The 27,343-nt window shown below is 39.5% G+C and overlaps 1 protein-coding gene across 2 annotated transcripts in view; it reads left to right on the top strand.

Annotated features, from left to right (window-relative positions):
* Positions 1–27,343, top strand: part of macrod2 (mono-ADP ribosylhydrolase 2) — a 476,469-nt gene that overhangs the window by 173,668 nt on the left and 275,458 nt on the right. For both annotated transcript variants that reach the window (XM_042501834.1, XM_042501833.1), the window contains exon 5: positions 17,552–17,668. In XM_042501834.1, coding sequence (XP_042357768.1) covers positions 17,552–17,668 — 117 coding nt within the window. The remainder of the gene's footprint in view (positions 1–17,551; positions 17,669–27,343) is intronic.

Here is a 27,343-nt window from a genome sequence, read left to right as displayed (position 1 = left end):
TGCCCATCCAGGATTTGTTTTTTGTTAAAGGTCTCTGCTCAGAGTTTTGCTCATGTTGTATTTCCTATAGTAATGTGACATATTTCAAAGATACCATATGATGAGTAGCGTTAATGCAAAGTTGACCAACAGCTCATTTTTTTGACTCTCAAGCCCATTTTTTTGTGCATCCAAGCATAATTGCAAGTGAGTCTTAAAAAGGAAGCTTATTTTAGACACACAGATTTTGTGATTTTGTGATGCTGTTGGAGAAGAGTTTGATTAACTAGTTATAAAAAGCCAGTCGGTGTTGTAGCGCCTGGCATCAGTTATGATGAAATAACATCCTGCCATTCCCTTTGAAAGCTGGAAACTCACCTCAGTGCTACCAGTTTTGTAGCAACACTGCCCTCCACTCCACTCACCACTTATTTTAAGTCCAAAAACAGTATGTAATGGATATCACTTGAGCCCAAGTAAATTACAGTTTTACTTCCCTGTGTCTGGGCTATTATAAGAATTGGACCCATAACTGACCTTTCAGCCAAAGGAGCCATCTCCCAAGTCCTTATTCTGTTTGAACAACAGTTAAATAAACCAGTGGTATTCAGTTTATCAGTGGCAGTGTTTTTTTTAAATACTGCACCTTTTTTTCAGGCAACTCAAACCAGCATCCCCAGAGGGAGAAAAAGCCAAACCTCTGTTCTCCGTCTGTGAGCTGCACTGGCACTTTCAGTCTGATTGGTGTTTACCAAGGCTGTGCCAGATCTCTCTGCTGGCCAGCCTTGTGTTTGCCCCTTTGTCTATTGACTAAATCCCCAGTTGTGATGTTAAATGCCAAGATCGTACTCTGGGAAGGCTTGTTGCCTTTGCATTAAGAAGCAAATGGATTTCACTTCAGTGGATCTGTGTTTGGAATCCAAGAGTTTACATACTACAGCTGGACACGTGACCACCGTCTGTTTCCAATTTGATGCTTGGAGTTGCATTAAAGATTAAACAATGGCTTGATTTTAGTAATAAAATGTAACCCGTGGGTGCATATTATATCTGTAAAGGAAAACATTAGTGTTTATGCGAGGTATAAAGTCTGTGTGATCTGAATATTATTCAATCAGCCTGATTGCTTCCAGAGATTTTCTGGTTTACATAGCTAGGATCCCTGCCAGGTGTAAATTCAGTCTTGTGCAGTGTGTTTGTAATTGTATATAACTGTAATATCATGCAAGAGATGAAAATACAGTGACTCATTGTGAAGTTTGCATCCACTCAGCTACTGTATACAGTGGATATCCTGCACTATTGTCTCCCACAAGCTCTTACTGTAAGCATGTTCTCTACAATGGAACATGGGAGTAATTACTTTTTTCTCCTCTCATTTTCCATAAATAAGTACAGGTTAGACATTATCTTGTATCAGATGTCCCAGTGGTCACTTTATCTGTCAGTAGGTGGGTTTCCATTAACCTTCAGATTTAGCAAATTGAAACTGCGAATATAAAATACGCCCTAAATACGTCAATTTCGAAAACTCCCATTTATGCAAAAAAGTTTTTATGCTCGCATGAGGTGGTATTTCAGACAATTCCAAAAAGCCATATTTCACAAAACTGCAACGGCAACATTTTTTTTCACTTTTATAGGTCACATGATTCTTTGCTATGTGCTTTTCAGTAGGAACTGTCTCCCTTGGGCATGATGCAGCAGGCGCTGCAAGAGGTGTTACTGCATTACATAACTCTTCAAAAGTTGAGCGGAACATCCGGAAGTTTTGAATCCACAATTCCTCTGTGAAATCGTGGACTGTCACCTCCCAGAAATCCCTCATACCCACGTATAATAAGCTTGCCTTTTCAGTGTCGCTCGCATAATATGCATTGCCTTCGAATGGAAATATTGACTGCTACCATGGTGGCTGCAATAAAAATAAACCTGCTAATTCTACATTGCATTGCAAGTCTCATGACATCACTCAGTGGAAATGCAGCCATCTCACGTGTTTCATCGACATTTCGAAAATACCACTTAAGTTTTGTACAAATCTGTAACAGAAACCCGCCTACTGTTGACTGTTTCTTTCTACCACCTGCTTGCCTGCCTTTTACTTCCAGGAAAACTTAACCCACAAAATGACAATATGTATATCAGTCATTCATATTGTGTTACCTTGAATTTGTGAAAAAAAAAACGTTCTTTATTTTCATGCCTCAATGGTGAAGGAAGAATCTGAAAACCGGCAAGCATTCTTGATGAATTAATGTTGTAGGGGGTCACATTTAATAACAATAAAACTATATCAAAACATCTCATTACATACTCTGACACAACCCGTCAAGTATAATCCAAGTCTTATTATCCAGCTGAATGCAGTACTTCCACTTTTACTCTCATGGGTTAATAAATGTTTAAGTTGTAAAATTGTAATGAAAATGCATGTGTCTTGGAAGTACTGAGCATATTGGATTAAGCTATAACAGATGTGTGAGAACTGTAAACAGATGTTTTGATATAGTTTGCTGTTGTTAAATGCAGCCCGATTTACTTCAAATCATCAAGAATGTTTGCCATTCTTGGATTCTTTGTTCTCCATGGAGGCATGCAGGAAAAACAGAGTTTTCTTCATTAATTCAGCGTAACACAGAATGAGTAATTAATATGCAGATGATAATTTTGTGAGTGAAGTATTCCTTTAAGCGTGACCAGGCCTTATTTTGGCATCACAACACCACAGCAGCAAATGCAGATTATCAGATGGTGTTGCACAGCGATGATTATAAATTGATCATTGGCCAAACAGTGTGTTTGGATACAGAATAATATTTCATTGCCAAATTTCCATAGTTTAAAACCCATCTTTTACCCGTCAGACATACATTTAGTTATTAAATTGGCAGTCTTTATTTGGCTGATTTCTAGCTTCTTGGTGTATTACACCACGCTGACCAAAAACCACTGCACTCTGGAAACTTTCCAGCCTAACATATGGCTTATAGAATTATAAACTTTACTGCAAAAGAAAAGAAATGCAAAGTAACAAACACTTGTATACCCCCACTGACATAAAGTCGCTCATCAGCGTTTTCCAGTTTCCCTTTTTTCCACCTCTTGTGTGTGTCTTACTTTCAGAAGTTCAGTTTGCCTTCATATGCAAAATAATCAGTTTTTAATAATATCTTAATCTCCTCTTTAATGGCATCAGCAATTATGCCATAAATGGATTTAATATATCCTGTCTTAGTATAAAGCATGAAAAATGGATCATAACCTGCTTAAGAGGCTGTGAGGAAATCATCAGATTAGCTTCAAAACAAAGAATGTAGCCTGCCATCCTTTTAACATCCATCACCGCAGCTCCACCGCTCAGATGACATCAATGCTGACCTGAGAGATTTAAAGTCAGAATTGATAACTAATATTCTCAGAGGTGACAGTGCACTGTATTGTAAGTCCACATATCATCTCTGGAAGGTCAATGGCTTCCATCATAGCCTCAATAACTGATATCTAGCTCTGCCGGTTTGTGATACACAAAGTGGAGTATGATGGTACTTTCTCGGGAAAGTAATGTTTAAACGCAACAATAACTCATCCGTAATCCCCAAACCATAAAGTTCTGACACGTGTTTTATTATTTTAGCTTTTCTCTAGATTGATAGTAAGCGCTCAAGCTGAGTGGAAGATCTAAAAATATGTCGACTCATCATGCTTTTTTTTTTTTTTTTTGGCCAGGAGAATATTTTGTCTCCACATGACTATATCCACTGCTGTTTCTGTTCATCCTGGTGAACGTCATAAAAACCTTGGACGTTGCATATGTGGGGGGGGTTTAAAATGAATGGGCAGTAATCCAAGCTGTGAACAAGCAGCTATCTGAATGCTGTCAGCAGAGGCCATTATAGCGTTCCATTTGAATTATAAAACCTCCCCAGAGCAAGGTGGGTGCTGCATGGGTGCGTGACTGCCCACCGGATAGCAGAGATAGGTCCCTTCAGTGAAATGGTTGAACGGGAGGGTGACCAGCCATCTCCCTCGTTATTAGACTTGTCGCTGTCACTCACATGAGGTGTGAGTGACAGAAGACCCTATTACCCTCCAAGGCTCACCTCCATCCTTCAGAGATGGGCTTTTACAGTCATTACTGTGGAAGTGGCGACAAAGAAAACGCTTCAGTGGTCACATTAAAATACCCCACATCGATGAATTTTTGTTCTTATCACATGTCACGCTGACTCGCCCACAAATGGGATTTTATGTATCAGTCACAACAAAATAATAGTTTTGATTAAGGAGATCTTTGCCACATTCTGGGAAAAGTCCGCTTTTGAAATAGCCGGTAAGTATGTTAAAGCTGGTCTTCCCCAGAGAAAAATTATCTACTTAATTAAAAGGACCAGCAGGAAAGGCCTGGAATCATGACAGTATAATTATAAAAGACCCATTTCTGTTAATCCTTGGCTCTGCAGCAAGGAGCCTCACATGGTGGAGCCAGGCCATGGCCACTAGTTAAGCACTGAGACCACACAGGGCTCTTACAAGTACAGGCAGTGGGAGGACGACGGGCCTTTAGCTGAGGATGTGGGGAGCTGAGAGCGAGCCCAGAGGTCTACTAGAGGCTTTTTATTTATTTTTTTTTTCTTGACTGCAACCAAGCCTAGGGACAAAAAAACAAAGCAAGATCATTTCTGAAGGACAGGGAGTCAAGAGGCACATCATACGCAAGTTTACAAGTCAAGCCAGTGAAAAGCGTGCCAAGCGTTGATGCATTGTTTGACCCTTAGTGGAGCAGAGGTGTTGTACTGCAGCCTGGTTGTTGTGGGTTTTTAAAGCATATTTCTTGTATTAATCAACTCAGTTATCTGATCTGAATACATCAGTTATGTGTCAGTATCAGATTTGGGTAACAGTCATGAGTAGACATTTGGCTGGAAATATTTACCAAACAATGAATCATGGCAGGACATTAGTGCTGAGCTTTTCGTTTGAATGGAGGTGGGCTCCGTGTTCGTCTCGGTGCCGGGGCCTTTGATTTGTGTCTCACAGCTGGGCCTGGGGAAGACGTTTCAGTGGGCAGCTGCGGACGCTTAATCTCCCCTGCGCTGACACAGGCTCAATTAGTAGATAGCACACTTTGGGATTCTGCAAGAAAGTTGTCAGGGCCCCATCAGATAAATCACTGAAGAGGATTCCACGCTGGCTTTTGCAAGCCTCGGCCCCAGTGGCCTGTTTCTCTGTTTGTTTAGTTTGAGTTACAGAGGGGTAATGATTTTCTTGCAGCACGGCACACTGGGGCTTTTTTTGACAAGTGTTCTGATTACCCTGAATTATAGGTTAAAGGAATCTCCATAATTGTGTATTTGTTTTGCGATACAAAAGCAATCAGTGTAATTGTTGAGTAACGCTTAAAAACTTAATACAGTTTGAATTTAAACTTTAATGCAGTCATTTTAGACTTTCATACTTCTGAAGTCAACATATTAATTTGGAAAGATCATAAAATCCACTCACCCCTAAAATAAATTTTACTTGAGGATCATAAAAGGCAAACAATTATTTTGCACCCACCAGCAGTTTTTACTGATTTTATTCAATTCTCACTCCTTTTAATCATCTTGTTTACAGTTTTGCCTCAATGGAGAATGGATAATCATCCGGAGAACTCTCCGATAATCTCTTTGGAAAGAAACGAAAAACACTTACCTGTGATTGTATTTTTGTGATTGATTTTGATGCTTAGCCTTAATTCTTCCAGGGTTCTTCCTTCTCCAGGCAGACATCAGTGATGTTTATGAAATGTATTTAAAACTGGAGCTACATGAAAGGACTAAATAAATGTAAGAAGGCATGTGGAGAACATAGTCCTTAACTTAACGTGTATTTTGCATATTCTCATGTAAGATTGCCATTGATGAACACACTGCATGTCTCATTTAGTACTTTTTAGCATGACTTTCATTTTTTAGCCGTCTGTACAAAAAGATTTGGTGTCTTTGACACAGAAGGACTGCAAGAAGTTCTTCTAATATGTATTATATTATAATGGATTTATGTGTCTAACTTTTATCAAAAAAATGTAAAACATTGATTTTACTAAGTTATTTAAAGTCCCTCTCCTGGCATTGATTAAACTCCTAACAATCATCTCTGTTCATCAAAATTACATGTTGAGAAGCTTTTTCCATGAAAAAAACCCTTCTTATCTGAAAATGGCTTAGATGTGACTCTACACCTTTGAGTCCTGCTTCTGAACCGAAAACCGCAACGTGCAATACCACATGCACCCCTCCACCAGCACATCGGACCATCTGCTGACGCAAGATCCATGACCCAAACCCAAAACCACAAATCCTGTAATAACCATACACTGTTCAAATAAATTGGCAAAGTAGCACAATTTAAGTTTATAATAAAATTAAGGTAATTTTAGAAATACAAATTAAATGATTTTTTTTTTTGCTGAATCTCATAATATTGAGCAGCACATCTCCATAGTTGATGTGACTGGTGGTAACGCACCTAACTCTAGTGTGCTTTCATATTCCGTATTCCAGTAGGCGCAGAAGACAAACCGACACAGTCAGCAGTTACAGTATTCAATTCAGTTATTATTATCCTCATTTTATTTTGATATATTTATCATCTAACACCCATGATCTGAACCGCATGTTTTTTTTCTCCCCTGACTCACAACTATACCCAGAAATAGAATTAGGACAAAATGCCACCTGCAAATCACGTTTTTTGTGGATCACCCATGGGGTACCCGAACTAATGTAGGATTCAGCTATGTATATGCTAATAAGTCCCGCCCCTCACCCACTCACCTTCAGCTCAAGAACACCTGCTCGCTTTAGACTCTGCTCACCAAACAAACAAACCTCTGCTTCTAAACAGTAGAAGATAACATGCTTTCGGCTTGACTATGTTATCAAAAAGCTAATAATGCATTGCTATTGGTGGCAAAACACAGCTTCCCCTCTGATATCCCTAATTTTGCTGTAGTGTTTTGGGATTGGCTCCTTAGGTTTGTGATGTAACAAACCGCAAATGTCGTAATCTGTACTTTTGAGACTGTCACTGGTACACTGCACAGCCATGGCGTTGACTGCTTATTTCGCTCATGATATGTTTATAGCATTAAAAGACATACGGACATGTTTACAAGGTTAAAAACTTGATTTTCACTGACTGTGCAGAAACAAGATACCAAATTGCCCTCCTCTCCAATTAAGATAGCTCTGGCATTAGCTCTTATCACAGACAGGTATATCAGCCTGAATTTGCTGTGTCTTGTAACAGTAAACTCTTGAGCTGCAGGTATCTCATCAAGTTAGGAATTCAATAAAGACAGCCACCTGACCTCTTGTCCAGACACACTGCACAAGCTGCAGTAGAAAATGCTGTTGTTTATTTTACTATTACCCAAATGTTTATTGCTCCTGGTTTAACAGTAACAGATATATAATATCTCAAATATCTGGAATCAAAGCTTTTGAAAACAAAACAAAAACATGTTTATCACATTGTTTGAGCCCTTTATTTGCTGCATTTTAACTGAATTCAAACAGCCTCTCTTTTCACAGGTAAAATAAGGTTAATGATCAAGAAATACAAAACTATGATGACCTTTTAATTCCATAGCTCTCATTGGTTTAGACATGCCTTGTGCGCTACTTTGCAAATGTTAATGTATTGTACAAGGCTAGAGGCTTTGCTGAAGAAGCGCCTTGCACCAGCAAACTCAAAGAACCATGTATAATAGCAACAGCTGTTCATGCATTTTAATCCAAAGCAGTGGCCTTTCACTGAATGGCTCCATCTTTCTTCATTTCCGCAATTACGGACTTGCCAGAGAGTTTGGCCTGAAGATCCGAGAGTCTAAAGCAGTCGCCATGCTTGCTTCCTGTCCTCACCAGCCTTAAAGCTGGCTATTCAGATTTCTCAGTAATTACATGCATTTGTCTCGTCCTGTTCGCTGTTGTTGCTTCTTTGAGCTGTGCGCGCATCGAACAAAGTGCTCCTGTTCCAGCTTTCACCTCTAGCCAGTTTGTTCTTAGAGACGCCATCCTTTACCATCATGCAGCAGGCTCTCTTGGGTAACTCGAAGATGAACTTTGCGCAGGGAAGTAATTTATGATGAAATTGGCCAGGTTCGCTCTGGGGGTTGTGTTTTCTAGCCGTGTTTTCTCAACATTAGTGTGTCCCTTATTAGCCTAACTTCTCAAAGAGGGCAATTTCTGCAGGAGGCGACATTTAATTACGTCTGGATGAAAATGTGTGTGTGTTCTATTGATTCCAAACAGAGCCGGCCATATGTTGTTAAGACACAAAAAAAAGATGTGTCAGCCTGATGCAGCTTCCTGCCCTTAATATGATGCTAATGCACACTAAAAAAACATGAAAGGCTCCACAAGGCAGTAGTGATGGAAGTGGTAGGTCTCCTGTAATGTTAAGTAAAAGCATGCTGTATCTGATCAATAATTCACATCTGGTTCTGACTCTTGATGTAGTCCAAGGGGAGCCCTTACTGGTCAGCAGCGGGATCATACTTTGAAATCAGGGAAACACATATTTCATGTTATCTTCTCTGGCAGCTGATTTGCTCCTCACCCACTGAGATAGGTGGCGCGCTTATTGATAGGAGATGCTTCCTGGTGGTTGTGGGTTCATGTTGACTACCTTTGTACCAGAGATGCACGGCTCTGGTAAACCCCCGCTATGAGAGCTCTTTGATGTCAGAATCCCTTACAAGGAGGAATTAACTGCATGTCATGTTGTTCTTGTTAATAATGTTTCAAGTTGTTCAGAAATGCTTTGATTCTTTCCAGGAAGCCAAAGAACTAACGGATATGTGTTAAATTCTATAAGCAATGTAATTCACAGACAATTATGACATGAAAGACATGAGTGAGAAATGGTCATTTTTTATTTACATTGTGGCTTTAAGCTGCATTTACAGGAGCTTTAATGACTTAAGGTTAGTCTGCAAGCAAAAGTAAAATGTGACAATGCACACACACCCACACACACGCATTACACTTCTGATTGGTTTTGCTGGAAGAGAGAGATCTGAGAAAGCCTCACATACAATACTTTCTACTGACACTCTCCTTCACTCCCCCTCTCTCCTGTGGCAGTAATAGTAAAGCTGCGGTGCCAGAGGTAATCTAACCTAGGAGACGAGGCGTTAATAGCCACATTGACAGAGTGCTTGTTCGTAATAAGAGACTGGATGAGGAGTCAAAGGTGAAAAATGAGTGTGATATTGAAGCAGGGAGAGGAAGCTGTTGGAAAAGGGTTTGTGTTTATCTGTGATTATTAGGGCACCACACACCCAGAAATGAAAGAATGTTGTGAGACTGAGATAGAGTTGTGGAAGACGCAAATGGTGGGTTTCATTCGGGTGGGATGCCATTCGGTGAGCAGCTGTAATCACAGTCAGTGATATAGGGACGACTGTGTTTCCAAACGACAGGACTGGTATCTTGGTGTTGCTTTACAGTGGTGCCTCAATGACATGCTGGCACCTTTTAGCTGGACACCTGCATGTCCACTGATATTGGGAAAACAGGTATGTCCATGTGGGCCTGTTGTTTCTCAGTGCTGTGAGGAAATAGAAATCATTCTAGCCAAGAGACCTGGAAACCACACTGGGCAGCTTGTCACACCTAATTTGGATAATCCTTTGTTGATACTCCATGTCCTATCAACCCTGTATAATTTGTCATGTGTGGTGTTTAAAGTAAAACTTATGTCTGTTGATAGTCAATGTCTGGGCTCATTTTAGGGTTGGATTTAGGATTGAAAATGGGGTCAAGTTTATTAGTTACACTTGGGGGATAAAAATGTTTGAGCATTTATTTGATAGCTGCAGCACAGGAGACTCTAGAGTTGCTGTCAGGAAGCATAAGCAGGGCCCCAGCCATGTAAAGAATGCAGACAGTGCACACTTCAGATTGTTTAAGACGGAGTGACTCCGCTACCTCAGACAGGGAATGCTACAACAACAAGACAGAGTGGTTAAAAAAACATCTTTAAATGTAAGGGATGGGGCCGTCAGGATTGTCCAAGGGAGTTCAGCACGGCTGGGGTTTGGCACCGAGTTGTCCGCAGCTGTTGGACTCCAGGTTTCCAACAACGGTGTCACATGAGCAGTGGTAACCTAACCTGGCATGCCTTTACGGCCCTGGGAACAACAGCGTAAAGAGTGTGTGCTCCTAACTTGTGAAACTTCAGCTCCCACTCCACAATCCGACTCTAGTTTTTAAATGCAGTTTTAAGTAGTATTTATACAGTCATGAATCCATATGTTGTGCTTCACTCCCCATAATGCTCATAAATGATAAAATAATTCTTTACTAAATCTGTCTACAGCAAGCTGGCTTAATCTCAGCATGATCAACACATCTACATATGGTATAAAATGCAAAGTAGAAAGGTTAAATGGGTGCCATGGAAACATTAGCACAACTGTGTTTTAAGTTATTGGAAATGAACAGAAGTGCATATGTGTTATGGTACACAGGAATACATTCTGGCTAAGATACGATCCATGAAGTACAGGGTCAGCAGGAGGTTGAAAGGTGCTGTGAATGTTGCCAGAGGCTGTCTTTTTTTTTTTAAAGCAGCTGCAATATTTGTGGCCATGTTACTGTAATATATCAATGATGTGATATAGAAATAATGAATAGGAATGGAGGAGAAGAGAGAGGCTGTGAAATGGAATCAGATCCATTTATTGTTTGTATTCATTATCTCACAAGCTTATTTCAGTGAATGTTGTTTCATTTTTTCCCTCTCATGGTGAAATGCAACCTAATTAAAATCACCTTTGAGAGTCGTTTTTAGGTCATAAAATATTTCTATATTTTTCTCTTAAGCATTAATTTTAAGCACACATATCCTTTCTTCAGGAGAGAGCTGCTCGTCACTTATAAATTTAGACACATTCACATCTGGGACGTGTGCGGCACAATCCTCGACAGTGGATTGCTGTGCTTTTTAACAGCTAAAGATGAAGTGCCTTGCTTAAGGGCACCTCAGTTAAGGTCTCTCTTTCATCCCTTAAGATGTCTTGTCAGCGTATTCAAAGTGTCAAACCATCAGCTGCATGTCTAGTTTTCTAAATAAGCCTCAAACTGCTCTGTTACTGATGTGACCCACACTATGTTATAATAGTTAAGGCTGGAACTGCAACCCGCTGGGTTCCTTTATGCCATTTCTGAGAAAGCGCTTCCAATCGTTACTGACATATTTGTCAACTTGGGCTGAACTGTAACAATAATAACAACAGGGTTTCCACATCGTCGCAGTGGAACCTGTGATTGGTGTGTCATTTATTCTGGTTCCTGCTTGCATAGCGATGCCAGGGGAATTGTGAATCGTGTGAGCCTGAGGTATTTTATGTCACTTCGGAGAGTAACGTCTAGAACTATCTGCCTGGCATTCTATTAGCCCAAATCCCTTGTTTACTTGGGTATTATAGGTAAAATGGAGATTATTATCCGTTTCCTGGGAACTTGGTTACAGTAGAGACGGAACGCTGGCTCCTGTTGCATCCAAAATTGCTGTGATTAGGACACATAATCCAGGATCACAAGGGAGTAACCACAATGGTTTGAACATATTCCACCTGACATTTAGTTCAGCCAGATCTCTGATTGGCACTTGATTAGCAACTAATCCATGTCATTATCTCCTTCAGTGAAATTAGTTGAGTAGAAAATGGTGTCGTAAATCACAGAGGTGGAATTGTGGAGGGGCTTTGATCAGTGTACAGCTCTGGAAAAAAAAAAAGTGCTGCGAGGAGAGAGGAAATATGCTGTTGCCATGGATACTACAAAAAATAGGTGAGAGAGAATATATGGCTTAATAGATTTAGGAATACGTTTGGTTTTGTGTGGAAACTGCAACTCCCAGTGTGAGAGAGTATTGATAAAAGTTTTAGTTCCTATAGCCCGGCGCGTCCACAAGAAGTATTGGCGTTTGAGATCTCTGCAGATCAGCAGGTAGGCAAGAGGTGGAAGTTTATGCCCGTCTCGATATGAATTCCCTTCTGTTAGATTATGGACTGATATTCAGACTACTCCATATATCCTGCCAGGTAGAATCCAGCTCACCCCCCTCCCTCCTGCCCAGCCCGTGCTGCCTCCTCTGGCTCTAGTCCTGAACCCAACCCTCAGAGGAGCGGAAAATAATTAGGAGAGAAAATTGCAGCTGACACTATTTCTGAAAAGCAGGGTATTGTAATGAGAGCAGAGCAGGTATTCATTGTGTCTGAGGGAGCGATTGAAAGCCCTTGGTTTTCGGGCTGCCTGGGAGAAGCCCCGGGAGAGTAAGCAGAGCTTTGCTGAGTCCCTTAATGCATGTGGGAACGGAGCCTTGAGAGGACAAGGCAGAGGTGTCTTCAACAATGGCAGGAGCCAAGGTTACAGCTGAGTAACTAATTCAAACTGCTCGAGACTGACACACACACTGACACACACACACACACCCGTCTCCTTTGTCTCTCTCAATATGGCTCCCCCTCTGTCTCTTGCTCTCTCCTTGTTCCCATTATGAGTTCAGAGGGATGCCGTCCAGCCACCGCTCAAAGTTATCTTCATTAGCTGCGCGGACTTGCTGGAGTGGCTGCTTGGGGAAGCTTTCTCTGAGCAAGGCACTCAGAGAAGATGAATAAATGTTTTGTCCCACATAGGCTCAGCCTAAAGCAGTCGCAGGGCTGCAAGGAGAGATAGATGAGGTATTAACTGTTATATTTTTCAACGGGGGCTGAGGCAGCCCAGGAGTGGGGTGGACAGAAGCAGATGCTACCGCCTGAATATTAAGCCTGTTAAATGAAATGTCCTCCATAAAGAAGTCTTAACAGGAGCTGAAATATAGCACTGGGCGCCGTTGATTGTGCATCACATAGCCGAGCACATGTTCATCTCAGGGCTTCTGCCTGACGTGATTCAGACTGAGAGCTTGGAGATGAAAGCGAGAGGTCGCTTTGATCACCTTTCAATGCTGTGATGCAGGTGCATCATCAGGATGGGCACACTGTCATTTTTTTTAGCATTTGAATATGATTATTGCATAAGTATAATGGAATAGGGACACAGACATAATGAAGTACTTTGCAAACTACTCAAACACATGGGTGGATGATAAGACGAGCAGTTCACTTACTGTGAGGTTTTTACAGCAAACTTTTCGTTGAACACCTGATAATTGAATTAAATTTGAAGATTATCTGTGAAACTTGTTACCATAACACAGCATTGTTTAGGAATTGTGGATGGTGTTTCATTGTGAGCAACAGGAGAGTGAGCTGACATGTCCTCCTTTCTGAAGTGAATGTTAATGCCAGTCTTAGTTAATGAGAATCTGAGGCCTCCTTTGTGATGTTGCAAGCATCCATAATGTAGAAATCTTGAGGGAATAATGCAGAAATCCCACTCAAATGAGAAAATAAATTGGTGGCCAAATTACATGTGGGTCAAATCTCCACTTGCAAAAAACCTCAGATCTACTTTAAGTTGCCTAAATAACGGACACGGACACATTTATTCACAATCAAGTTTTGATTGCCTCCCGACCCGCTCTGCAATTGGATTTGAAATTACAAAGTACATTTTGAAACCTCTACCATCTCTGTGCTCCCCTACCCATCTCTCTCTATATATATCTTTCTGCAACACACATATTACCCGCCATGCATCTGTGGCACTCCACCCCTTCCGTGAAGCAGGTAAATTAAATCTGTAGCCGTAGCATCCAAGACTCTGGCAATCAGTCAGATCAGTTCAGCATCTTCTTCTCTATTTACGGGCACTGTGAACAGATTTCCAGGCTTGTAGGGACTCGCTGACACTAGATGCACAGTGACACACACAGTAGCATCAGAAAAAAAAAAAAAACGAGTTTCACACTCACTGTAGCTTATGCAACCATGAACAGGGGGAGCAGCGAAATGGAAGCTGAAACTATTATCTACAATCTTACTCTTCAGTTACTGAGATGAAACACAGAACCCAGTGTGCTTTTGCTCGGTGGGCTCCCAAGGTGCTCATAGGTAAGAGATCAGCCATGCCTGGTAGTGATGAGAGGAAGTGTCTGGGGAGGATGAACTCCTGCGGGAACACTGCAAACTGGAGGAGGGCGTTATTAAATTTTCCTAACCTGTCTGGCCTTATATGACCATGAAACGATCATAGTTTCCTTTACACCCCTTCTGGTGGGATATTTTCCTGCTTTTGAAGTGTCTCTCCTACCTGATTTCAGGCTGTAACAAAGTGTGTGCACACTTTAATTCATTAGGATAAACACCTTGAGACGAACTATATTGTTTTCGAGGGAGACAAAGGAAAAGCCCAATTACTTTGCATTATATTAGATAAATACAGATCTTTGTATTAGTCAGTCCTTAAAGATGTTGTCCCATTACTTTTCTTTAATTGTCTTTTCTGCTGACTGATGTAGTACAGCACCTGAATGACAGCATCAAAGACAGAATCCAGTTTGTGCAATTATCCAGATGTATGAAATGACTGAGAATCCCAGAGCAATTAATGCCAAAGGGAAAGTTTTCACCTGCACTTTAAAAGTGATGTGCAACTGCAATGTCCCATTTCCTTTTCTCTTTCTGACCTTGTTCGCTTCCATTTAGGAGACAAAATATCATTGATGAAATAAAAGTAGCGCAATACACTTACAGAGAGAAGTAGCAGCAAGATCGCCTGCAAAAAATTTTAAAAACTGCTAAAACCCACAGAACACTTTATGACTTCATCATAGCCCTTATGTGAACTTTCCCTTAGTGCCTTGGGACTCCTTTTTCATGTTCCATATCACACTAGGAAGGGAAAACTGCACTTAGATGATATATCCAGAAGCACAAAAAATGAATGCTGTTAATGCATGGATTATATATATATATATATATATATATATATATATATATATATATATGTATATATATATATACACACACATATATAGTGTAATGCAAAGACTATATACAAAACATGACAGCAAGAAAAGAAAGTATTAATGTAGACTATACTTAAAGACTATTTCCATTTTTTATCAGCTGCTCACTGCATATTACCTTGAATTCATGAGGAAAACATTTTTCTCATGCTTCTACTGTGAATGCAGAATCCAAAAAAGTCAAAAATTGAAGTCATTCGGGATCAAACTATGTGAAAACATCTGTAAACAAACTCTGACACAACTCATGCAGTATAATTAAAGTCTCATTTATCTAGTCAAATGCATAGTACCTCTCAAACACATTCATTTTTGCTAAAAAATGTTACAATGTTAAAAGCCTCCACCTATGAGAAGCATGCCCTGAGCATGCCAGAGCACATGAGTGTGTAAAGTTATGAGTGCTACGTGAGCAGCGTTCAAACACACACACACATGTCCATGCCTGCTACTGAGTCTTGCAGGAGACTGTTTGTACTGACGTGTTTTAAATCATAATGGTTTAGCCAAATTGCATGTGTTTGGGAAGTACTAAGCATATGACTGGATAAATAAGACTGGATGTTCTGATTTAGTTGTGCTGATGTTAAACGCAGTTCACATTTATTTCAATTTATGAAGAGTGTTCACCTTTTTGGATTCTCCATTCGCCATGGAGATGTGAGAAAACGTTTTTTCAATAATTCATGAAACTGATATACAAATGGACATTTTGCGGGTGAAGTATTTCTTTAAAGATTAAAATTAAAACACCACAGCTATATTATAACTCCACATGAAGGGTTTTAAAACTTTAATGACGCTGAAGCCTGGGGGAAGCTTCATCAATGCACGTCAACAGACAAGCCCTAAATATGAAGCCTGTCGGGAGGAAATATTGACTGGCCTGTCTCTGCTGTGATGCAGATGTAACATCAGGTGAACACATTCAGGGGCTTAAATGTTATTCACTCAGTGCCATTGTAAAACACAAGGCCAAGATGATATTTTGTCAGTGTATATGGCAGGAGCGACTTTATGAGTAGATAGATGAGAGGCGTGCTTAGAGTCCCAGAGCTTTCAGTTCAGCCTGTGCTTTTAGCAGTTCGTGTTTGCGAGATATTACAAAGCAATTATGATGCAAATAAGCATGGCTGATGATCATGGGCAATCTTGTTTGCACAGTGAATATTCTATACATGCCCAGCCTACAGCCAGTGCTACATCCACTCTGTGTTGTGTTAAGTGGCTTTCATTGTCACCAGAGCGATACCTCCTCATATCCACATCACTGTCAGACTCATGTTACTTTTTCGAAAAGCCATCAGGATTCGTCTCTGTCAACTGCCTGTCCCTCAGTCCATTAAAGATGATTGATAGAGCTAGAAAATCTTCCGCCCAGCTGTTGTCGTTGACTCATCCCTGAGAAATTGAAAGGAGCTCAGAAAAGGACCATCCCTCATCAAAAGACCTTTTGTCTGTGTTGACGATGTGAAGCAAAGTACATTTTTGAAGATAGTGTATAACTAATGTTCAGCCTTTTTTCACAGTTTTTTTTTGTCCCTGGCGCTGTATGTGAATAATTATTACATTAGGAGATGAAGATAGTGATAAGAGTCACATTTGGTCGTTTATCAGGAATATGAATTCAGATTTTTTTTTTATCTGTTCCCAAGTTCTTTCTTCTTCATCAGTTCAGAATATGTAAACAGTGGTTATCCTGCAGGCTATCTTAACTCCCAACCGTTTAAGCTTTGATGGATAAAGCCAGTTTGAGAGACTTGTTCTCTCCATCGGCCAAGTCTTTACAAAGAGAAACTTAAGAAAAGACACGGCTGTTTTTCCAACTGCTACTGTTCCTCCTCCTGGCTCTGTTATCCTCTAATGGCTTGTGAGGATTTTTACAGGACAACTTGAGGAGGATTTTATGATGTTTCAGTGTGATTGATAACATGCTCTTGGAGGGATGTCAGGCTTTCAGAGATGGATAATGTGGATTTCTATCTCTCTGCCTTCTCGTGTAAGACGTGCCATCAATCAAGTGTATCGCGGCCTTAACCCGGTAAAATTAAAACCTTAGGGGGGCGGGGGGCCCGGGGTCTCTGTGGAACCAGGACACACACATCAACAGGGAGCGCGACAGAATCAGAACACAGATCCACATCATAACAGGCTCACCGCAGAGAACAGGACAGCTATAAGATTCCCTCCACAGGGCAGAAAAATACAGTTAATGATCTGACTGTATATCGCTGTTGACAGTGGAGAGGGATTACAGGAAGAACAGTCTCATTTTCACTGTGTGTGGAGGCGTTATTAGATCCTAGCCCAGCTAATTTCATTCCTAAGCTCGTCAATATTTACCAGCAACAGGCGCAGCACACTATGGCAGACCCGATGTCTCTACAGAGATACAGAGCTAAGGAGTTAATTTGACAATGTCAGGATTTCCAGAATCAAACTCATGATCATAATTTTCATGTTCTTGTAAACGCTTATTTGTTTTGACATGATAAATCACACAAACTGCTAATTAGCCCTGCTAGTTTGAGATATGCCGTGCGCTTGTGTGCTTCTCCTCAGGTAGACCTTACCTCTCATTGCATGTCTGTTTGTGTTTCAGTGGATGGCTGCATACACAAGGCGGCGGGGTCCTGTCTGTATGATGAGTGCCACTCACTAAACGGCTGCGAAACCGGCAAAGCCAAGATCACCTGCGGCTATGATCTCCCTGCAAAATGTGAGTATCAGTTAATTAATATGTTTTTTTTGTTGTTGTTTTGTTCTGTAATGTGTGGTCGGGTGCCTTGCAGGAATACTCTCTAATCAAAACTGCTGCCATTGAGGGCTACATCACCTGACAGTTAGTGAACATTAAGATTTAGTGGTACACATTAAAGCAGTGAAACATTGTGCAATCCAGCATTAATCTATATTGTTTTTATAAAATAGCCTCATTTATTTAAACCTACGGCTCCCGAACCAGCTGGTGGACTGCACTGGCATTGCATTAATGCAGAAAATCCCCGAAAAATATTGTGCTTTTGCATAGCCGTTTGATTTTACAGACGATTTTGCAATTCATGCGTGCACATGCATCATTTGAACTGAGGTCATAGTCTGTATGGTTTGTATAAACATGGTCACCCTGCAAATGAAACTATAAATCCACACACACACATGCCCACACATATGTGCACGCTTGCATACCTGCACATAATGACTGGGGTCATTAGCCTCCACTCCAAAAGCAGAGTGGGATGCTTTTAATGTCTAGAATAAAAAACATTTTAATCATAATTTATTAGTTTTGAAAACTAATTTGTAATAAATGGGGAGTTGTTATTTGGAGGATAATTAATATGATTGGTGCTTGTTGTATGGCTGGATGGGAGCATCGTCTGCACACAAACAAAGACATTAAGGGAGCTATTAGTTGCTTAATTTGATTGATTTTTCATCCCTGATTTATTCTGTTAACTTATCACATAACTCTTACTGTCATGTCATAAATGATCAGAGGAGGGACTGCACTGTTTTCTTTGTTTTTATTTCTTTCTTCAACTTGATTACAAAACATTACATAAATGATAGTTTGTGTGTGTGTGTGTGTGTGTGTGTGTGTGTGCGTGTGTGTGTATGTGTATGTGTGCGTGCACGCGTGTGCACGTGTGTGATGCTACACATATCTGAGCTAATTTCCTCTGATAATTGTCTAGGTGTGTCACTTTTAAAGTTTGTCACAAGCTTCTCCCCTTGCTAACTTGGAATGGAAAACACGATAGGATGGAAGAAATGTCACTTGGTGTAATTCGGTCGAGACAAACGTCCCAGCAGTCCTAACCTAACCCTGAAGGATTTCCATGAGACAGCCAAGAGAAGACATTGAGGCCCAGATGAAATTAGGTTGTGTTAATATGGTATGTCGTAAAGATGTCAAACAAATGGAGCAGATAAACTGTGAGTCAGTCTTGTGGGCAGCCAGTTCAAGTGTCTGCAGCGCCAAAACAGGGTGCACCATGACAATTTAATAACCTGCAATGTCACCTGGGAGCAGTCACACTGCCATCGGGTGCTGTTATTGTAATTATCTTTGGGCAAAACACCTTCTCTGTGCTGATAAATCGTAAAAGATTGTGTAGTTCTTTACCGGGGACAGCCAGTTCTTTTTTTGTACGTGATGTTATTTCATATTAGAGCTATCTTTACTCCCAGCCGGTATCATCTTCTTATCTTCCAACTCTGATCACTGTCATCATCTGCGTTGTCTCTCCCGTCTGCTCTTGGAAAATGACAACCGCTTGACTTTTCTTTGTGCGCGCTCTGCGCTGACAAGAGATCTCACTCCTTCCCAAAGTCTATCCACTGTTTGGATTTTGTTCGCCTTCCATTAATTTCCGTCTCCGAATTATTTGTTCCACCTACACGCACATTATAAAGCTGCCACGACTGCAAACAACAATCTATTCGGTTTACGAAATCTCAAATAATAGTCTGTCCACCCCCTCACCACTGAACAAAATAAACAAACAAGACAACACACAATTTTCACATTTTTGAATTTCTCCAAATTATGGGACGTTACATGTAGGCGTAGCAAGAAAGGATAAAAGCCTGCAGTGAAATGTCAGTGAATATTACTTTAATTGAAAGTTAATGTTATGTTAATGGCCTGCTGCTGTGGCTAAAGCTAAATGCATAAAATGATTAAAATTGACATAAAATTAATTTCAGTATTTGTGTAATGAAATGATTAACTTCAGCCTCATGTCATTACTCAGAGTAGATGGATCATCGGGATAATTGACAGAGGTGGCTACTGAAACTATGCAAACGTAGTGTTACATTCATAGGCAATTAAAAAAAACTACAGACCAGCTTTTCTATTCATGAACTGAAATAGAGCATGTTTTTGAGAGAAAATCAGTCTAATTAAAACTACATTGAAAGTCGTTTGTGGAGTTGGTTTTCCAGTCTCATTGTCTTGTCTGTCAAAACAGTTAGCCAGCTGAGATATTATTATGGTCATAGTGGGTGTTTGGAAAATAAAGCAGTTGGCGTTGTTGTTAGTGCTTTCACAGATTGATTTCTGTAGGCTGTCAGATGTCAAATGCAAAGCCTTTTAAGCTGTTAAACGATACCATTAGATACTGAAGTGACAAATAAAAAAGTTGACCAACTTGGTCAAGAAATGTCAACTCTAACACACAAACTTACATTTATTCTAATTAAAAGTATTGTTAGCGGTACATTTTTAAAACACACACACACACACACACACACACACACATATTTGAGTTTGGGAAGAGTTGACGAGCCACTATTTGCAGAGTTGCCTCTGCTGAGGCATATCTGCAGATGGTGGCTCGTCAACTCTTCCAAGACTGAAAAGAGTGCAGACAGATGGACCATTTACCGTTTACATCTTGGCAATCCCAAGTATTTCCAATTTGGACATTCTCTTCCCAGTTTTGCCTGAGCATTAGGCTGCTTTTCACATTTTTCTGTAAACACATAAATCTCTCAGAGGATTGTGCTCGTCTTTGGGGCCGCCCTCCTCTGAAATCCAGTCCACTGCATATAATTGGAAATAAGGAAATCTAAACCCTGAATAATGCAGAACAAACTGTAAATCACTTTGCTTTTAATTAAATTTTTAGGGATTTAGACTTGGCTTCATGCTGAACCCCCAGCAGTCATCCAACGACTTTGCCGACAATGCATGGAAATAAGCGATCCATTATACTACGGTATGAATTCAGCTATTTCTCTTGATCTCGCAGAATTGACGGAGTCTTAAGCGTTATTTGGAGATATCACCCACGCTGTATTGCATTACATTCAACAAAGGATTACGCTGGTCAATTTGTTATTTTTTCTGGAAATGGAGAAATTGCAATTCAAACATAATACTCAAAATAACCGGTAAAGCAATAAAATGCTTCCTTGTGTTCTGGAAAACTACTTATTGCCCGCAGGGAGAAGAGCAGTTGATCTGAAATCAGAGTTGTCCTTGTTTGGAGATTTGATGTGCTGAGGCAATGGAAAATGACCGGGCTAACCCACCCCATCCCATTTTTTTTTTTCTTCTTCTCAAGACAAGAAAATTGCTCTCCATTACATCCCACTAAGCAGTTTAGGCTGTGAATCCCAGTGGCAAATGAGCCTTTCCTTTAAGAGGGCCAAGCACATGTGGGACTGATTATTATGGGGCTGGCCCAGGATTATTAATCAATGACAGTAATTACCCACCTACCATAGCGGAAAGACTCCAAAAAAACAGCCTGTTACATCAATATGACAGGGAAATTATCTATTTGCCCTGATGTTAGACAAGTTACTCATCTGCTCATAGATTAATGATTAAATGCAAATATGATGTCAAGTGTAACAAGCTAAGTCACATATTTATGACTATACTAATAGAGAATCTGTTGCAACATTGTCCATAATTGTTCCATCATTATAACATTTAAGTTTGCAATATGCTTTAAAACTGACCGTATTTCAAGTTTGGATGGGGTTTGCCCACCGCACATACACAGTGAGTGCAATATACTCAAAGATAAATAATAGATACATTTGGTCCATTTAAGCTGTCAGAAAACAGATTATTTGAAAGGCTGAACTGAATAGAGATGTTGTGGATTGTACTCATTTTTGTATTCAGAATGGCTGCCATTGTTGCTGCTTGAATCTCTTTACCACCTGCAGTTGTTTTGTGCCACTTCAACTTGCTGAAGTCTTTAAAAAAGTGTTTATTATACCGCGTTTCTGTAGCCTTGTCCTTTGTTGATATAGACATCATTAAGTCACCTGTGAACATTTGCTTCAGGATATGTTTTTCAAGTCTTGTAAAGTGCATTAGCATTGCTGTGTCTGACGAGGATATTGAATGGCTCATAGAAAGCATGTTTCTAACTTTCACCTGATGGGATGATGAATGAGTTGAGATCTGTCCAGTATGGTGCCTTTTCTGGCCATCATACTCCATCTGAGAGCACAAAAAACATTTTGTGTGTTGTTGTTATATTTGGTATTATTTCATTTTGTGCTTTCAGGCCAGGGATGAGAGAACGTTTAACAAACAGGAAGAGTGGGCACTAAGGATGTTGATGCTGTGATATCACAGCTTTCAGTATTTTCTCCAAAGAAAGGAAAGAAGAATCAAAAGTATCTCTTTACATAATCACCCTGAATATTAACATAGATTTGGTGGATAATATATTTTAAACTTAGGTAGTTAGTATGTTCCCCTTTGTTGTTTTTTAATCAAAAAAGCACCATTAAATACCTCATCATTTATAAGGATTGTATGTTCTGTTGCAAACACAGTTGTTTAAAGTCAAGATTAAAAACATTCATAAAAGTTAAGTAATAACTCTCCAACATAAAATCAAAAAGAGTGACTGTGCATCTGCATGTGTATTTTCTTTGATTTTGTTTAGTGTACATAGTTAATGCCCTATTCTTCTTTGGACCTGATGGTTATAACACATTTCACAAAACATGACATCTAAGAAAATACAACGTTCCAGTAAACATGACATATCATAAAAAAAAACCATTTTACACAATACAAAATTTCAGAAAACACATTTCAAAGAAACATGACTTTTTATAAAACACAACATTGTGCAAAAATTACATTTAACAAAACACATTATTTTTAAAAAAACATTTCACAACATAATACAAGTTTCAAGAAACATGACAATTCAGAAAATGACATTTTAGAAAAAAAGATTTCAGAAACACGACACTTAACACATTTCACAACCTTTCATAAAAGATGACATTTCATAAAACATGACATTTCAGAAAAACAATATTTTACAAAACACATTATTTAAAAAAAAAAAAAAATGACATTTTATCACACATTACACATATACACAAACACAATTTCACCAAACACAGTTCACCAAACTCAACATTTCAGGGAACGCAACAACATTCTAGTTGACTTGACATCTCACAAAACAAAAGATTTCAGCAAACGCTACACAGTAACATTTCACAAAACACAACAGCGAAAGAGAAAGCACAGCAGCGTTTTGTGAAACTCAAACTGGTAGACATGTATTTTAACAATGGTTCATCATTGCTGATTGGCTGTACTGTTTGTCAATCTGGTGTTGTGATTTCTGATATGTTGTTGTGTTTTGACCCTCAGGGCCACCATACTATTCAGTGTGTGTGACAAGAGTATTATTATAATTTGAATGTGTGACACATCTGAGGGTGATCTGCAGTGACTGCACTCTAAAATAGACTTGTCTGAATCTCATCATTATTATGCTGCTCCACAGGTCCACACTAATAACGTTTAGCAAAGACCTTGCGGGTTAATCTGCACTTGCACATTTCAGCCCTACCTGTCACACTAGACCTAGAAGGTATTTAGAGTTCAAACCAGAGGTCTGCCTGAGAAAGTTAACGTCCCAAAGGAACTTTTTAGATAGACGTCGGGTGTTTTCACTCTCCAGTTTCATCTGCAATCCTTTACCCAGTTTTGTTTTCCTCCCTAGGGCTACTTCGGATTGACATTTCAAAACGTTTTACTGTTTATTGTTTTGCTCCCCCCCCACCCATTATTCTATGAGCTCTAAGTATATGCTTTAAATAATAAATCATATTTGAATAAAAGAAAGAAGGGCCAACATTTTGTTGTAGCGTGTTGCTGTCACAACAGTGGCCTCTTTCTATTTTAGTATTTGTTAATTATATGGGGAAAAAATCTTTCTTGAGCTTCAACCTTTATAATGAAGAATCAGCTTCATTTTTACATGGAACAATTCATACAGCACGTACCGTGTGAATACTCCATTGGTTTTTATCTCTAAAGTGTGTCTAATCTCATTGAGCAGAGAAATAGTTTGGTCTGCTATTTTGCTAACTGGTCCCTCTAGAGAAATAGTGCTCATTGGGATTCATATGGAAGTGCTTTTCACTCTGACTTATCAGTTGTAAGGTTATATATTTCAGAGTATTGCCTCCACCCAGCTCACTCTGATAGTGTGGAGACACAGTCTTATCCACGCAGGATCGAGACGCTGGCAGACCTTTGATTACGCTCTAATCTAAAACTGGATGCTAACTGTTTGGAGCGCACTCAGCCAGCTCTCTGTCTCTACATTGACCGGGCGCTTCTTCGCACTCCTCCAGTGTACACTCGAGCTTCATTAGAACAACACACAGCTCTGACACTTATTTAGGTTTTGCTTGCTGCTGCCACAAATGCCTATGAATCCATACACTGTCTACAACTGCAATTACAAACAGGCTTGTGTCCCCTTTATTATAGTATCCGAAGTCTCTGCTTAACCTCGTGCACAAGGTGTTGTGAATCAGTATCATTTTAGTCTGCAGCAATTGTGGATGCACAATATGGATTTTTTTTGAGCTGATAGCGATAACTGATAATTGCCTACTTCACATGGCCAATACTCATAACATAACTGATCATTACTTTTTTTATTACTTTTTTTTATTTTAAAAAAGGAGTTAATAAGCTGTAGTTTATGCACACATGAGGGTATAAAGGTGCAGATGAAGTGAATAAATATGTATAATTCAATATTCTATAGCCCTGACCTCAGCAAATCTAACTGACATCACTATTGTCAACTCAGCAAAAACAAGGAACGTTTTGGGCTCTTCATTATATACAAGTAATTGAAGCAGAAAGTTAAGTCTCTCATCTCACCATGGAGACACTAGGAGACTTTTGCTGTGGGTAAAGGAGCTCTGCATTGGGGACAGGTAGTAAGAGTCTGCCGCACACACACATTGACAGGGCTAACTGTAGCAGCGCATGCCTAGTACTACTTTTAAAGGCTCTGTGTTGAATGTGAGCTGCTGCTGCTGCTGTGTTATATACTGGCCTTATTAATCAGCTATAAATTCATCATCAGAATAATACATAATAATATAAATTTGCCATTGCTGGCTGATAATATAGCTGCCAGATATATATTGCACATCCGTAGAAGCAATGCAGTTCCACTGAGAGGTCCCTAAACTCCCATTGGGTCTTTAGATAGACAGACAGACCAGATTTCTAGATAAACAGATATATAGATGTTTCTTATCTGTAGACAGGTGTTGCATTATTGCATTGCATTATATACTATTAGCATTTCGCTCTAAACACTAAACACAGGGCATCTAGTTCTTGTGCATAAATGTACATTTCTAATGCTACTGTGATGTCCATATCAAATAAATTAACTATAATTTCCCTTGTCATGGTCCATGGTTTATGCTTTTATTAAGGAGAAATAGGTTTAGATTATACTCTTATCTCCTTTGAGACTACAACATATGTGCAAACTGTTAATTATGTTTATTGTAAATGACAGTATGCTTTTGTTATAAACTATAGCCTTAGTGTTCTTGAGGTATTTTATATAAGCTGCTGAAACAATCATGCACTAATGACTACAACATTTGCCGGTCTTACTAGTCTAAAATGAAGGTTATCATTGTAATCAATCAAGGTCGTGCAAATCCACTCATAGCAAGTGATGAATCAAGGACTCATGAGGCTTTATGTCATCAGATTTCTTTCATAATTTCACTGAGCAGCAGGCTGTTTAACACTTCCAAGGATCTAATTTTTGAGAGATCATAACTTTGGTTTATATTATATGAACAAGTACTGGACAAGTCTCTCTTTGTTTGTGCTATTTCTATCCCTGATTTTCCTATTTATAAATTATTGCCACAGTGAAAGATAGTACCAAACAGCCCGAGACCCAGAGCTGTTTTCGATGGGTTGAAGCGACTTCAAGTGTTTGTTTTTAGCGATAAATTTTCAGAAGTAGTACTTTAAGTAGTGAGCATCAGTGGAACTTACAGGACGATAGTTAGACAAAACACCTTTGGGAGATGCAGATGCAGTTCAGTTCACCTCCTTCTTTATCTGCTGCTCCCTTTCAGTACATAATGGGAGTCTCTGGTGTTTACTGTAACTGCACCTGTGCTAATAATACTAATCATCAGCCTGTGATAAATTCTTCTCCCTGATAGCGTGAGGAATCTTTCCCATGCCCTATTTAATCTGGGAGACCAGGCCGTCTGTTCCATCTCTCTCCACTCGGCAAACACAGATAAATCACAGCAAAGTGCCCACTATTAGTAAGTGACATATAGCCCATTCTGATTAAATTACCCCCGAGAACATTATCATTCTGCCGAGCATGTTTATCAAAGCAGTCTCCGCCCAATCACATACAGCGTAGCTTACACTATCAGAGGGCCATCCAACAACCTGTGATTTGTTAATTTAGGTACAACTTGTTAACAAGGAAACTTTTGGTCTTGTTTAGGAAGTCCTTTAAACAAGATGACTTTAATGTTGTGCTTCAAGTTTGAATTCTGTTGTTAATGCTTTTTAATGTATGCTGCAGTGTTAGTAATAGAAATGTAATCAAAAAATGAACTCGGTCACGGCCATTTGAACGTCTTCTGATTGTTTATTGTCACACTTCACTATGTTAGGAACAAATTGAAATGCTTTATTTTTAGATGAATCACCATACAGTTTTTACTTTATCAACAATTTTTTTAAAGGGTCCCATAATTCCAGGGCTTCATTGAATTTTCTCAGGCCACAGAAGGGCTGTAATCCCAAAATATAAAAAATAACACATTTTATGAGATTTTCATGTAACAGCAGTGCATTGTTAACATTTTTAGCCTCGCTTTCTCACAAATGAAATGGCTAACATGGCAGACGGCTGAACAGACTGTACTCTATCTCTGCATAATGGATCAAATAGACACAGTGTGACTGCTTTCAAGGTGTTTTTTTCTGATTTTAGATTTGAGGCTCGAGTGAAAGAAATCCTTTGTTGTAGCAGATAAATTAGCTGGACTTAACTCAACCCTGGTGGCCATCACAGTTTCAACCAGACACAGTGCTAAGTCAACATCTTCTCCACTGCTCACTGTTAGCACTCACATCATAAATGTCACCTCATCACTTCATGCACACTCCATTTACCAGACGGGGGCTACTTCAGACTTTCTCAGACAGTTTTGATTGTTTTGTCTGGTACCTCACTCATTCAGTCTGTCACTTATTATGGTATTAAGCAGTAATGGTTTTAAATGAGAAAGTTATACTTTGTTAATGGTAATCTTTCATTTATTAAAACTGCAAATCAACAAAGAATTAAATCAAGGAAAAGGTAGCAATATTTCTCAGATAAACTTTTTTGGAAAAAAACTAATAAACCTCTGATGCATAAAAGATAATGGTCAGACCTTGCTGCTGGGATGAAATTTTAAGCTCTTTTGATTATAATCTCCAAAATTTCAAGATGAATTAATGATTGAATAAATTGGGAATGAAAAGGAAGATCGGATATCAAGGAGAGGCCAGATGTTTTCTCGCATTATTTATGAG

This window comes from Plectropomus leopardus, chromosome 15 (assembly GCF_008729295.1).
Source record: "Plectropomus leopardus isolate mb chromosome 15, YSFRI_Pleo_2.0, whole genome shotgun sequence".
Classification (NCBI taxonomy): Eukaryota; Metazoa; Chordata; class Actinopteri; order Perciformes; family Serranidae; genus Plectropomus; species Plectropomus leopardus.
Note: the sequence above shows the minus strand (reverse complement) of the source record. Positions and strands in the feature narration are given on the sequence as shown.